A 14,011-nucleotide genomic window follows, 5' to 3' on the forward strand; every position below is an offset into this window, starting at 1 on the left:
GCATTTGTTCAGGTGTTATCAAATCAGCAGTCCTGTTAAATTTAAGCGTCACACTTTTTAACTTATTTTTGTCGTGTCTATCACATGAAGCAACTTGTTCTCGTCTCTCTCTTCCTGTGAAGTCTTTGGTTATAGACAATCATATGTAAATACAATACAGTCTATATACGTGTGTGTGTGTGTTTTTGCTGTGTGTGTACGGATGTGGTAGTGCATGCTATAAAACCCTTTGAAGCTCCTCATTCACTCTATACTCTCTTCCCTGTGTCTCATCTCTCTTTGAAGACCATGTAGCCATGATTATTAAAGCCGCCCTCTTCCGACTTCAAACGTATGGAATGAATATGGATATGATATGACACCAAACATCCCACCAACACCTTTCACTCTGCTCCCGTCCTGCCATGTGGTGAAGTCTGATAGGCCCAGGCAGAGATCTTAAACAGTCACCATGGGAGCTAAACTGGTCATTCAGTGGGTTGTCTTTCGGTTCAGGCGTGATTTCAGCCTGATTACATCTATGTGGAGTGGTTATGACAGCCAGGAATGATACAGAGCCAGGGGGGGGACATTGCAACTTCTTCTCACTTTATTCTTAATGTTTATCATATTTTATAATTTAATATGTGTCAATTTGCATGAATCATCTCTCTCAGCCTGCCTTCCAGCCTCAGGGTGTTTTTAAAGGAGTCATGATAACATTATCCTCACAATTTCTCAGCCCATAAACTACATACTGTTTATATTCTACAATACTGATTTTTCCAAAGCATACCGTTAGAGCTGCAACACTATGTCGATTAATCAATTAGTCGATGGACAGAAAATTAGTTGGCAACTGTTTTTTTAATTGAATTATCCATTTAGTAATCTGCAAATATGCCAAAAATGTGCAGGTTTTATATTCTCAGATCATCATCATTTAATGCTTTTCTTTGCCATACGTGATAGTAAACTGAGTATCTTTGGGTTTTGCGTTGTTATTCGGACAAAATAAAATATTTAAAGATGCAACCATTGACAGTAATCGATAATGAAAATAATCATTAGTTGCAGCCCTACATACCACATTTTTCTATTCTCTCTCAGATATCTGCGTGTCCTTGAACACATCAACAAAGAAAGTCCTCTTCAACTGTGGTATGGTGTGATGATAACAGTATTTTGACGACAAGATTTAAGCTTGTAACTAGAGATGCATCGATCCGATACACCTGATACTGATGCAGACGTTTTTAAGTAGACTCAGACTCACTATTTAGTGCCGCAGCTCATAATATTACCTTGTTTACCACTATATGCTCAGGTATCAAATCGGTATCGGCTGATACCCAGAGTTTGGGTATCTACATTGGTACCAGGAGAGAGAAGATCAGACTGATGGATCCCTACATTCAACCAACCAAATATTCATCGTAATCGATGATCAACCTTAAGTAAGCTTCGAGTTGATTTTCATACCACTGTGGAAAGAATTAAAATCAATGACTCTGAAAGTAAGGAAATCAAAGTAAAAATGTATGTATGCTTTGGAAAATGCTTGACTAAAACATGTAAAACCACTAGCAGGGTCTATAATCCTTTAAGTATTTATTCTAATGGCTTTTCAGGATTGTTGATTTGACTGAAATTGTAACATGCTGGTGGCATAGCATCATACGCCGCCGTACTGATGATTGTGTCTGGTTTATGAAACATTTTATGTCATAATCTAGATAGGAATCTCCCCTTAAAACTAAATTAGACACCAAAATAAGTCCCAGATTTAGATGAACATAATATCCTCTGCTCCATTGCTTACATCCATGTGGCAGATCTCTAATGTCCAGTGGCATTGTTGACCAGGCAGCTCTGTGTGTGTGGATCAATAGCTCAATCAATCAACCGGGCTGCTGGTTGCTTTTGTTTGGTCAGCACACAGGACCCCTCTCTGCTCTGTTTCTCCCTCTTTCTCTGTTCCTCTTGCTCAATGTTGAAATATGGTTTATTTGCATGAATGCGTAATAGCCAGCTGACGCTCTCTGTGTCTATGTCGCTCTTTCTGTTCTCATTTCTCTGGAGAAATGCTGGCTAGATGGGGGAAGGTAAGGTCAGCAGGGGTTCAATGAGTAGAAGCAGGATCATTTCGTCTCATAGGATTAAGTGTGTGTGTGTGTGTGTGAGACTTTCTGCAGGGAGCTGTTCCCTTGTGTCCATTTTAGTGGTTTTCTTGCCCCACCTTTTCTAAAACCATTCTCTAGTTGTTCCCAAATCTTCTATCAAGAGTCTCAAGCAATGACTCCTCCGTTTGGGCTGGAGCTCACTTATTTAAATACTTTTAAAGTCCTCCTCCACTCAAAAATATGTTTTCCTACAGTTGAATGTTTGAGCTTCGCTGTGTAGAATGATGTAGGTGCAGAGTTTGACACTAGAAGGCTGTTTTCACATTCATCTACTTAAAGTGGAAAGTTTAACTCTGCTCCAATCCAATTTTAAGGGGCGGGCCCTACGAGCAGGATTTATGACATCACAACTAGTTTAGAAGCGAATCCTGGTCCAATATTCAACTTAGACAAGCGTGATGTGGAAACTTGAAGCCTCTAGTGCACATACACTGAATATGGACTTTACAGTGAAGTAGGAGACACCTTGTGTCCAACAGTGAAGCTTCTGAAATAAAAATATTTGCATATTCATAGATTCTGGGGAAGAAGGAGTAGATGCCATTTTAAAGATTTTAATGCAGTAATTATACTTTAATTGTGGAAAAAACATATCAGACAGCCATTATTGTTTCAGCAGAGTATTTTTTATGTCTTTAATACATGTTTGGAGGGGATCTTTAAATGGTTTTCCCATCTTTTTTTTGTTTTAAAGGTTTATCGGCAGGGTTGCATGCATGGATCTGACTGCAGAGTGAGCCGGTGACCTCTTTGACAAATAGAGACTCCCTTACTTCAGGACCATGGTGAGTCGCTATTGTCCTTTCTCTATCTCTGTCTCTCTCGCATGCATGCACAATTTGTATACTCTCCATTTCTTCAGCTCAGTCTGACTCGCATGCACACACAGTCTGAGTTAGAGCGAAGGCACTCGAGCGAAGGCAGACAAGCAAATAACACGTAACGTGCACTCTTGAGTTTCGTTCCTCTGTCTTTGTGAGAGTTATCTCTATTATTTTGTTTCGTTTTCCTATTCCTTACCTCCGCGTTTTCTCCTTCATCTTTCCATTTGTGTTGTTGATGCCATGACATAAGCCCTGTGCCCTCAGCCACTGGCACAATCTGTCATCAACAGCCCTGACAGGGTGCCTGTGTGTCTGTCTCTGTCACCATATGGGCCTCTCTGTATGTTTGGGTGTATGACGCCAGTGCCCTCTCCACTGCCATCTGACCTGCAAATAGAAACACAGTCTGGCCTCATTTTCCATTTGTAAATCCTCATTTGTTTTCATCAAATTGCTCTTGTAATTTTACAGCCACTCATGCCAAATTCAGGTTTTGCTGTTACGATACGATATATATATGATATAAGAGATATAAAACATTACATAACACATTTTTATTTGTATATACTTGAAGCACGCTGTTATATTACTAATGTGAATCAGACACAACTGCTATAATTAAAATATTTTCTGACTTATACTGTGTCTCTTTAGCAAAAAGTCTGAGCTGTTGCCCTTTGGGAGCATCACTGAAGTGTCCAAACTCTGAATAATACAACCAGGTGCAAGGACTTTAACTCTGCTATAACAGTTTAATTTGCATATGACATGATTAAGCCTACTGTGCCTGTGCAGGACATTTGTGCCTTTGCTGATAAAGGAATGGATGGTACAGAGTGACTATCTATCTTTGACCTAGTTTTACTCTTTGTTTTGGTTTTCTTTTTAATAGCCAGTTGTTTTGAGCAGTGAAGACAGGAAAAGACAAACAGGTGTGCAGCTTCCTGTCTGTGTGGGGAGAAGAGCTCATGATAGAAATCGTGGACAGGTTGTGTGAATGTGCTTTGCTGTATGTTTCTGCCCTTTCTTTAGATCCGGGGTATAGTAGCAGCAGCAGCAGCAGGTGTGATACCTCCCTGCCCATCTAAATAGTAAATTACTCTTTACACAAGCCATGCGGCAGGATAGTTAAGCCAAAAACTACTATTATTCTGCGCTTCAAGGCTCACCTTGGTAGTAATTAATGCTGCTCACAGAGCTGCACGTTAGTCTGGTTGAGACAACAGGGCAACACAGAGTTTACTTAACACGTAACACGTAATTTATCTATCTAAGGTGTTTCACGTCACAGAAACAATTGCAAGATACAAAGGATATGACCCAAACTGTGGTTGAACCTTGATATATCTATGCAGTTTCCTGTTTGCTTGCGTGCCTTTTACCTCTGACTTCTGCCTCTGTCCCTCCGGATATCTGCTGCAGCACTCATACGAGGGTTTTTGAGCATTCTCTCACCTCATCAATAAGATAGAGAAGCATTTTATTTCATTTTTGAAACATTTTTAAGTCCCAGAACAAAGGCATATATTTCAAATAAGATTAGGTTAGATTACACTTTATTGTCAGATTATTCTAAAATGTGTCACTAGAAAATTCAACTTAAAACATCTTGATATATTTTTTAACAGTTACAGATATTTCTTGTATGCTTCATCAGGCTCACTGAACAATTATGAGAACAACTCATCAGTGTGATATACATACATAACATCTAGAAATGAAATATATTCTCCTTCTCACAAATGTAAAGCTGAATTTATGTTCACAGTTCACAGGCTTTATGACACTTCTCTACATCTGCAGCTGTTGATGCACTACATCTTAGCAATTATTATTATCACATAAATGACACTTGTGGTCAGAGGGGCTGCTACTTAGCTCAAGTTACATAGTCTCACTTTAAATCATGTGATCACAAGCTTCACATACATTTTTGTGTTATAATAACATCACACACAGTCTGACTTCCTAAAAATGGCAATAAATACACTTCTGTGCAGAGAACTTAAGATGTTCTCTTTTGGTTTTCACCTTACTTGTTATTTTTCCTACTTACATCTGTAAAGGTATATATATAAATAAATATTTATATACATTATACATTTTTGTCAAGCACATAGACATAAAATTGACAAGGTTTATTCATTCATCAGCTACTTCACAACCTAAGTCAGTTGTATCCTCCTGTAACGGGAGTAAAGGGACCAAAGGGGAGTCTTGTCTGCTCTAACTATTGCTAATGTGGAATCATATTTATTCTAATTCATTACATTTTGATCAAGTACTTTGGAAAATGCTCCTTTGTTCCTTGCAGTGAGCATCCAGCCCATATGCTGGTTCAGAAGGGGTTTTACTGTAATTCTCTTTAGCCTAGGAGGTCACAGATTCATTCCTGTGCTTTAATAATGGTGGGATTATCAAGGTTCAGCCAGCTAACCCTGCCCCCCCCCCCCCCTTCCATCACCATCACACAGCACCCAGCTCCATCCAACTTCATCCATTCCTGAACTGCTATTTTTCCTATTTTCCCATCTAGCCTTAACTATCTGCTTTTTTTTTTGCACAGGTTGTTATATCTAAGGCATTTATCTCATTTTCCTCCTCTTTTCTTGTACATCTACAGTATCTAATTCCTCTCTGTGTCCCAGCCTTACTACATCCTCAGTAATGACGCACATCTCTCTTTTAATTCTGTGTTTGCTGCCTCTCATCTTCCCACCCAGACTGGCTGGGCCTAACTGTGACTGAAGCACTGTTGCTAGGTGCCTAGAGATGTTTCTGTGTACGCTTGTGTGTGTCTTTGCAAGAGTGTTCGTGTGGTGATGGGTGGGTGGGTGCATGTATTCATGTGTGAGTCTGTATTGCTGTGTTTCTGGCAGAAAGTTTGATGTTCTCTTATGTAAGCGGGTCTTGGCTGGGTAGAGCTGGGGTTTAGCTTGGGGATGCTGGCTCAGGTGGAGAGACAGAGACAGATGCTATTTTGGGTATACTGCGCCTCCTTACATCCTCCAAATGCATGAGTTATTCACACACACACGTGACTCTCAGTTCTGCCAGGATGACAGGACAATAGAAAAGTGATGTACTGTTGTGGTGTGCAAATACCTGCAGTGGCCTTTCACTCATATCCTGTGTGTCTGTTATGTTTGCTAAAATTGTAACTGGAAAAAAACTGTTGATTTCATTTATTTACAAGTATGGAAATACTGTAGGAGGCAGTTACTGTCTAGATCTAAACTTTATAGATGAACTATTTTTATAATTTAAACCATTAAGCAAAAATACCAAAGATTCACTCGTTCCAATGTTTGTTGAATGTGATGGATTTGCTGGTTTTCTCTGTTTCATATTATTGTAAATCTAATGTCTGTGGGTTTAAACTGTTGGACAAAACAAGAAATTTGAAAATATTATCCATCATCTTGGGTTATGAGACATTGTAATGGGCTTTTTTTTTTTTTTTTACTTTTTTGTCTCAATTTATAAACTAAATGATGAATCAGTTACAATTAAACAAGTAATTGAACGTTAAGCAATAAGCAGCGGTCTATGCTGTGTCTCAATGTCCTAAAGCCAAAGGGTGACATCTTCAAACTGTTGTAATTTTTCTGGCGATTAACTAATAAATTCATTCTTTCAGCTCTATTTGCAAAGAGATATTTTATGAAGGAGGGAGATTCAGGGAAAAAACTGAAATAAATGTTTTAACGTCGTCGAAAAAGGTTAGGGATTTTCCCCAGATTAACCCAGACTTCCGTTTTTAGAACTAAAAGGATCCAGGTGACATTTTTTCATTGTTCTCTGACAGCTTCAGTAATCGCTCTCTCTTTCTCTATCTGTTTCAGAGCATGGCACTGGCCTGGCTCCAGTCTCACCTGCCCTGTGCCAACCCAACCAGTATCACCATTTTCAACCATCAGCACGCTCCCTGTAGAAGTTGCTGAACAGGCCAGTTCAGAGAGCCATGCTGTCTGGTAGTTGGCGGCGTTCTCTGGGGCACCAGCAGCCTGCTGCATCTCCCACGGTGACCGCCAGGGGGGTGACGCTGTGTGGGGTCCCTAGCGGTACGGTGGTCCTCGAGGCCCAGTATGACTACAACTACCGTGGTGCCGATGGAAGGCAGGTCTGCATAAGGGAGGGCGAACGGTTTATTCTCCTGAAGAAGACCAATGCTGACTGGTGGCAGGTGAGAAAACAGTTTTTCTCATGTGACAATGAAGCCATACATTTCAGAGAGAAAAAACATGCACATAGCATCTACAATGTTCTGTAGGTTTCTGATGGGAGGTTTCAAAGTTTGGATTTTGATTTAAGGATAATCTATATTTGTCATTGTTAACCAATTCCATGGAAAGATCAAAAACAACGTGTTAGTCTGTCTCTCTCAAGACTTTCCAACCTGTCTGAGGCTCTCAGTCCAAAACCCACTGGTTCTTAATCTTTAAAAACGTGTCACGAATATATAGTTTTATTCTTTAAAAGGGCAAAATAATTTCCTTAAACATCTGGGCTGTGTGGTTTTCAGAAGATGTTACTCAAACAGGACTAAATAGTGCATTTGTTTGGGACTATTTTCAGCTGCGGATGTGTTGCTCTATTGAGTATTTACATGAATGTGGGACTTGTGCAGAATAAACTACCCCATGATGCTGTGTCTTACTGACATTGATGATCTCTTGACATTTCTTCTAGCACCACCATGAGGTTGACATTTGTGGTTTCAAGTGAAATATCTTAACAAGTATTAGATTGATTTGGCAATGAGAAAATCTACACATTGCTCATAATAGCCTAATAAAATAAAAAATTTAAAAGTATATCATAATTGTCCCCAAGAAACACATTGGAAGAAGTGACACCAGCCATTCAGAACATAAAATATTGTGGGGGAAAAGTAAATTTTGTATGTCAAAAGAAGAAGAAGTTGTGAAAAGAGAAGAGAAGTTGTGGGTTTTCTCTATGCATCTACTGGATGTCACAGGAACTGTAGTGTAAAAAGACATTTGTGCACTGGCTTCAGCATTCAGCTAAGGTGCTTGTTGCTTGATTCAACTAAGTGGATTTATGTGGGAAAAAAAAGCTAAATCATTTGGGTATCTGTTTATTCGTTTACAGGTTCGGAGGATAGGGGCAGCCAGTAAAACAAAGCCATTGTACGTACCTGCCACATATGTGACGGAGGTGCCTATTGCACCGATGCCCTCGCCCCAGCGCCTGGTCACGTCTGCCTCACTGGGCTCCAACTTCAGGATACTGCCAAGGGTGACGCTCACTCCCAGATCAACAGATCCTAACTATAATCAGCAGCACCAAGGTAAAGTGTGAGAGTAAGAAGGAGAGTCAAAGGTTAAGAAAACATCTTTTTTTGTGTGTTTTTCCAGATGCAACGGCTGTTAAACTCTGTATTTTAAGAGTAGAAAAAATAACATGTTTGTGTGTTGATGTCACTCTTATGTATCTATTAAGTATGCAAAGAAAACAAAGTTAATACTTGATCTTTGTTGAATGAGAAAACTTTTTACCTTCCTCCCACAGTGAACAAACCAATCTACCGCTCCATGGAAAACCTCAACTCCAACAGTGCCTTCCAGGGGCTGGACAACAAAACCAGCACGGGTGGAGGCCGCTTCCCTACTCTGCCTCTCTCTGGATTCACCTTTACCCCCAACTTGCCCACGTCCCCATCAGGCCACCTCACGGTCCCTGGGTCCCCTGCAGCCTCCACAGCTCAAACAGCGCCACTGAACCCCAGGGTGGTCCCCATGATCACGCGGAGCCAGAGCTCCAGCAACCTGCCTGAAAACGTGATGGAGAACCCGTACGATGAGGTGGGCGGTGGCTTCAGCAGCCGCGTACACCACAGGGTCCCGAAGAAGTCTTGTAGCCAGTGGGACATGGTGGGGAATTCGGGCAAGAACAACCACCTGCAGGTAGGGAGAGTCAAGATCTCACATGAAACTCATACAGATGTTACTCACACAACTGGAGGGCCACAGAGATGCTCGAAGGGAAATTATGGGATTTGTTAGCCTTCTCATATTTTTGTCATTGCCATTTTGATTTACTTAGACCTATTTCTTATTTCATCTTAATTGTTTAGAGATTAGATTAAGTTAATCTGAAATATTGAGTATTGAGTTTTAAGTAACAGCTTGTAATAGAAGCTTTTCCGGTAGAAACAAATAACCACAGGAATATTCATTTTGGATTAAACTGATTTAAAATGAAAAAATAGTGTATTTATGTGTGTTTGGATCCCACCAGACTGCTTAGCACAGCTAAGGCAGCTGAGGTTGTATCTGATTTACGTCCGTACTTGACCTGAATAATCCTCCCAAAGCAGCAATCAAGTTAGCATTGTCATGACATCATGGGCATCCCTGTTTTACGTCAGAGATTAAGCAAGGCGCTGGTGAGAGAGACACTCGAGGTTATGTCTCTCAGTTTAGTGTCCAAACTAGATTACCAAAAGGAGTTTTTCCTCTACTGAACCAATCTGCTGACTTCCAATTTTGGAAGTCAATATGTGTGATCTCAGTGGAAATGACAGTGCTCTCACTTCCTCTCTCTCCCTCCGCTCGTTTGTGTCTTTAATCCCAGTAAGCAGGATTATTGCAGCCACATTCAGGTCTAAATTCCTCGTTTTTTTTGTTGTTTTTTTTTTTTTTTCAACCACAAAACACTCTCTCTCTCTCACCATACAATTTTTGTCACCCTTTCCCTAGTGCTGCCACACTGTTGAGGAATTTCATTTAAATTTAATCTTCTTCCTCCAGGGGGCAAAATTCCAACAAGGTTTTAATGTTGAAATTTAATTTCTGTTTTTTGTTTTTTAAGATCATCTTGTTTTAGTCAAAACTGACTGATTTACAACTTTACAGCCTTATATTTATGCCATTTTATTTGCTGGTACACTACATGACCAAAAGTATGTGGACAGAGAGACAGGAAACACAAGGAGAGAAAGGGAGGGTGATGTTACGCCAAATAACAAAAGTTTCTGGCTGGAATCAAACTGGGTACATTGTGGGTGAGCATACGAGACCACCAAACCACCAGGTCGCCCCCAACTTCCAACTTTACTCTTTACACTCTAATATCAGATTTATATGAGGTTTCATGATGCGCTTCACACAACAAATCCAAACACAGAAGATAAATTATCATCACATTGAAAGAAATTTGGTAATTCATTCAGGTTTATCTGTTGTTTTCTCGGTCGGTTATGACAAACTGTAGAAATTGAATGTGTAAGCAAAACACACCGGCATACACACACATAGACACATAGACACACGCCACACCTGCAACGTCTCCCCAACTGTCTAGACCCCTCCCCCCCACGGAAACCAAAAGCTTTGAACAAAACGTTAGGACGGAAAAACAGAAAGTTCTTGCAGTAAACCAAAGCCACACAGTCACATGTGCAACAGTACCAGCTCTCTCATAGATCCCTCTCCTCCCAACCATAGAGAACAAACACAATATTACTCTATATCTACTGTATCTCAATACATTTCTGATCAGTTCTCATGGCTCTAGTCCATAAATAAAGCTTCTCTGTGTTGCTCATGTTCATCTGTCGTGGCATTACAATGAGCAAGCAACCAACTATGAATAAGCACTTGATCATGGCATGAATAATGATGAAAATATCAAACCATTACCATTTTTGTTAATCTTTAATGAGATAAAAAAAAAAGTGTTTTAGATTTGTAGAAGTGATATGCATTGAACTAGGGAAATTATGATTTTTATATATTTATAATTTCTTTTATGTAAATATTGTTTTAAAAAAACATTTCATTACATTTTGCGAGTGGGCGGTTTGTTCAAAGTTCTTAAATAGATTCGAGATGTGGGCGGCAATTCAGAGGTCTGGAACCAAAACTTTTTTATACTTCATAACTTTTCCACAGCGGGCATTAAATGCAGTCACAGGTGGAGTTACGAGAGATCCTGCATCAACTCAAAGAGCCTGGCTACAAAACTAAGTGACAGAAAGAGTCCACATGTTTTGATCTCTAATACTAAAATAATAATGTCTCCCTTGGGCGGCTTTCAAGTACAGTGTAACAGAGGTTTGAATTACATATTTTCAATGGCTCTGGCCTCATCTGACCTTGTTGAGGAACAGATAGTTCAGATTTAACCACTGAGGTGAACAGAAGGAAACAGGAAGTTTCAGGTGAGCTCAAGACTCAGTGCTGCCCCCTAGAGGAAACTTTGATCACATCCTGTTTTTACACGTGCCTCACACACACACACACACACACACACACACATGCATCCATACGACACATATTCTTCCTTCAGTCATTATCTGAAATGACTATGTGTTATGTAACAGGGATCAACCAGCAACCAGCCAGTCAATCAGTTAGTGAATTATGTCTCAGCTATATTTCGTGGAAAGATGATCTTTCATGCATATCCTTTCAATTAATTTCATTGGATTTGTAGATCTCTCTTGTAGCTGTTGCTTTAGTCTCTCTTTAGCCTCTTTATCTATCTGGGTGAGCACATGCATTTCTATAAGCTCTGTCTTAATCCAGAGTCTCACGGGTTATTCTATAGTAAGAGGCGGTGGGATTTCATTTGTTGTTGTCTTGATGGTTCCTGTGGGGTTTCTGTCTCATTTTTACTCACCGAGATGAGTGTTTTTGTTCAAGTCACGTCCTCTGCTACTTGTGGTATTTTTCATGTTCTCCTTTTATGAACAAACACACAGTTTTGTAGACATACTGTCGTTAAGTCAAGCTAATTTATACCGTATAACACAAAAACAGAAATTTATCCTAAAGGGCTTTACAGTATCTGCAGCATACAACACTTACTATCCTTAGACCATCAATTCAGATATAGAAAAACTTAACAAGAAAATATGATTACATGCATATATTGCACAAACTGTACACAACACACCCTTGCAGTAATGCTAGGCAATAAAATCATGGTCAACGTAATTGAATTTCAGACCAAAAATTACATTTTTATTCTCATTTATAAGGCAGTGAACCATATTGTTTTGAATTTTTGCAATTCATTTTACGTTTTACATATTGAAGTCACTTCCTTTTCCTCTATGTCAACATCTGCGTGTCTCTTCCTCTCTATCTATCTCTCTGCCCACAAGGTCCCCACAGAGTCCTATCTGTCCCAGCTGTCCTGGCAGGACTCCCCTCTTTACAGTGATATGCAGCCAGAGAAACGTCTGTCGCAGCCAGAGCCACCCAGCCCTGCCCCTGGTCAGCAGCCTCTTCAGATCAGGGACCTGTGGGAGCAGTACTTGGACCCAACCACACAGAGATACTACTATGTCAACAGCATCACCAAGGAAAGGTCATGGAAACCCCCTCGCCGAGCCCTTGGACACAACACCGGCAAGGTAAAGCACGTAACACAGCACGTGTCGCTTTTCTACTTCTCCTCATTAACATCTTTTGCTTTTGCTGAAATTGAAATTGAAACAGTGGGCATATTCAGAGCTGGATGAAAGCTTTCTCTCTCAAAGGAAAGAATAGAAAGGGGTCAAAGTGTACAATAAAAGAGTCTCCTCATTTATATGCTCACATGGTTTGACTGTATCAGCATTAAAAGGAATATTTTCAACCAAAGAACTTCAGTAGCAACCTGGCTTGCATATTTTCTCTTTACTTAGATGACATGATGCAGAGAAGATTGCACACACAGTGACAACAGGGCAGGTTTCCATAGCTGAAGCCTAGTGCACATGAGGAGACTCGCTTGTGACTTTAAGTGGCAGTCACTCAAAGGGGCAGGGTCACAGGGTCACATTGCACTTAAAGGATATTTTAAAAATTTGCTTACAATGTAAGTGATAGGAGATGAAATCCACAGTCCTGAAATGTATTTAAAAGTTTATCTGAAGATTATATGAGGCTTCAGCTGTCTGAGTTAGTCAAATAAAGTGGATATCTTCCACTGTTATAGTCTTTGTGTCTCAATGGACAGTGTTTTCTTGTTCAGCTGCAGTGGAAGGATCGCAATAAAAAGAGGAGATTTGGCACTAAAAAGACAGTAACTTTGAAAGATATTGACTTGATTTGACTAATTTATATGGCTGAAGCCTCCCTAGCTTCAAATAAACTTTTAAATACTCTCAGTAACTGGCCAAGTTTAGTGATATAGACAGACAGCTTTGACTCTAGAGGTATTAGAGCAACTTAAAAAAACACAAACCCCTTACAATGAAGTGCACACTAACAAAAACCTCTGTGAAACAAAAGTTCACTGTTTGCTGATAGAGGATAATAACTTACCTTTTTCACAATCTGTATTGTCCTATTTCTCCAGCAGGCCAGTCCAAGGCAGCCCCAAACGTTACCCAGGGAATCAAACCATCTGTCGCTGCCACTTCCTGGCGCTGGCAATGGAACTATGCACAGGGTAAGGGCTACTAAACTTCTAAAGAGGTGTGATTTAAAAGCCAGTTTCTGAATTAGCTTCATCTGTAGTTGAAAGGCCTTTTCTTGCTGGCAGTCATCAGGATATGTGAGCTTCTTGGATGATGAAATCAGGTTGAGGTTTGTCCTTGACTTTAGTGACAAAATGACAGTAGTTACCATTGCAATATGATGACACGTGACTTGATTGGTAAAACAGCTGTCCTCCACCTTCACGTGCAATAACCACAGAGAGCAACAAGTGCTTACTTTTGTGTTCTGTCCTGTCGAGCACTTTGAATCAACCGTATTGTGTTTTAAGCGTCTTACGAATTAAGTTAATTTGTGTCGAGTTCACAGCAAGGCACAAATTTAGCGAAAGTACAAGTTAATCAACAAGGTTGGTTGGAATTCACAGCCGACGTACCACTGAATATCACACGTTTATCGCTACACACTGACCGATTCTAAGTACACGGGATTTTCTGAGAGTGGAGATTTCTGAGGTTGAAGTGAACTTAGGTGTGTTAAACCTCAACAAGTGCTCCTCCTGTTGCCACAATTACCAGTCAGGTCTGCTCATAGTTCATGTCAGGTCAGTGGTGTTGTAGTTTTAATC

At 40.1% G+C, this 14,011-nt stretch overlaps 1 protein-coding gene across 5 annotated transcripts in view; it reads left to right on the plus strand.

Moving 5' to 3' along the window:
* arhgap9 (Rho GTPase activating protein 9) overlaps positions 1-14,011 on the plus strand; it is a 42,285-nt gene that overhangs the window by 5,943 nt on the left and 22,331 nt on the right. For 2 of the 5 annotated variants that reach the window (XM_042402644.1, XM_042402659.1), the window contains exons 2-7: positions 2,857-2,947; positions 6,832-7,172; positions 8,102-8,300; positions 8,522-8,916; positions 12,123-12,374; positions 13,304-13,396. In XM_042402644.1, the coding sequence (XP_042258578.1) occupies positions 6,951-7,172; positions 8,102-8,300; positions 8,522-8,916; positions 12,123-12,374; positions 13,304-13,396 (1,161 nt within the window). In that variant the 5' untranslated portion in view covers positions 2,857-2,947; positions 6,832-6,950. The remainder of the gene's footprint in view (positions 1-2,856; positions 2,948-6,831; positions 7,173-8,101; positions 8,301-8,521; positions 8,917-12,122; positions 12,375-13,303; positions 13,397-14,011) is intronic. The other 3 variants (XM_042402653.1, XM_042402668.1, XM_042402649.1) reach the window with 2 other exon arrangements.

This window comes from Thunnus maccoyii, chromosome 3, assembly GCF_910596095.1.
Source record: "Thunnus maccoyii chromosome 3, fThuMac1.1, whole genome shotgun sequence".
Taxonomy (NCBI): Eukaryota; Metazoa; Chordata; class Actinopteri; order Scombriformes; family Scombridae; genus Thunnus; species Thunnus maccoyii.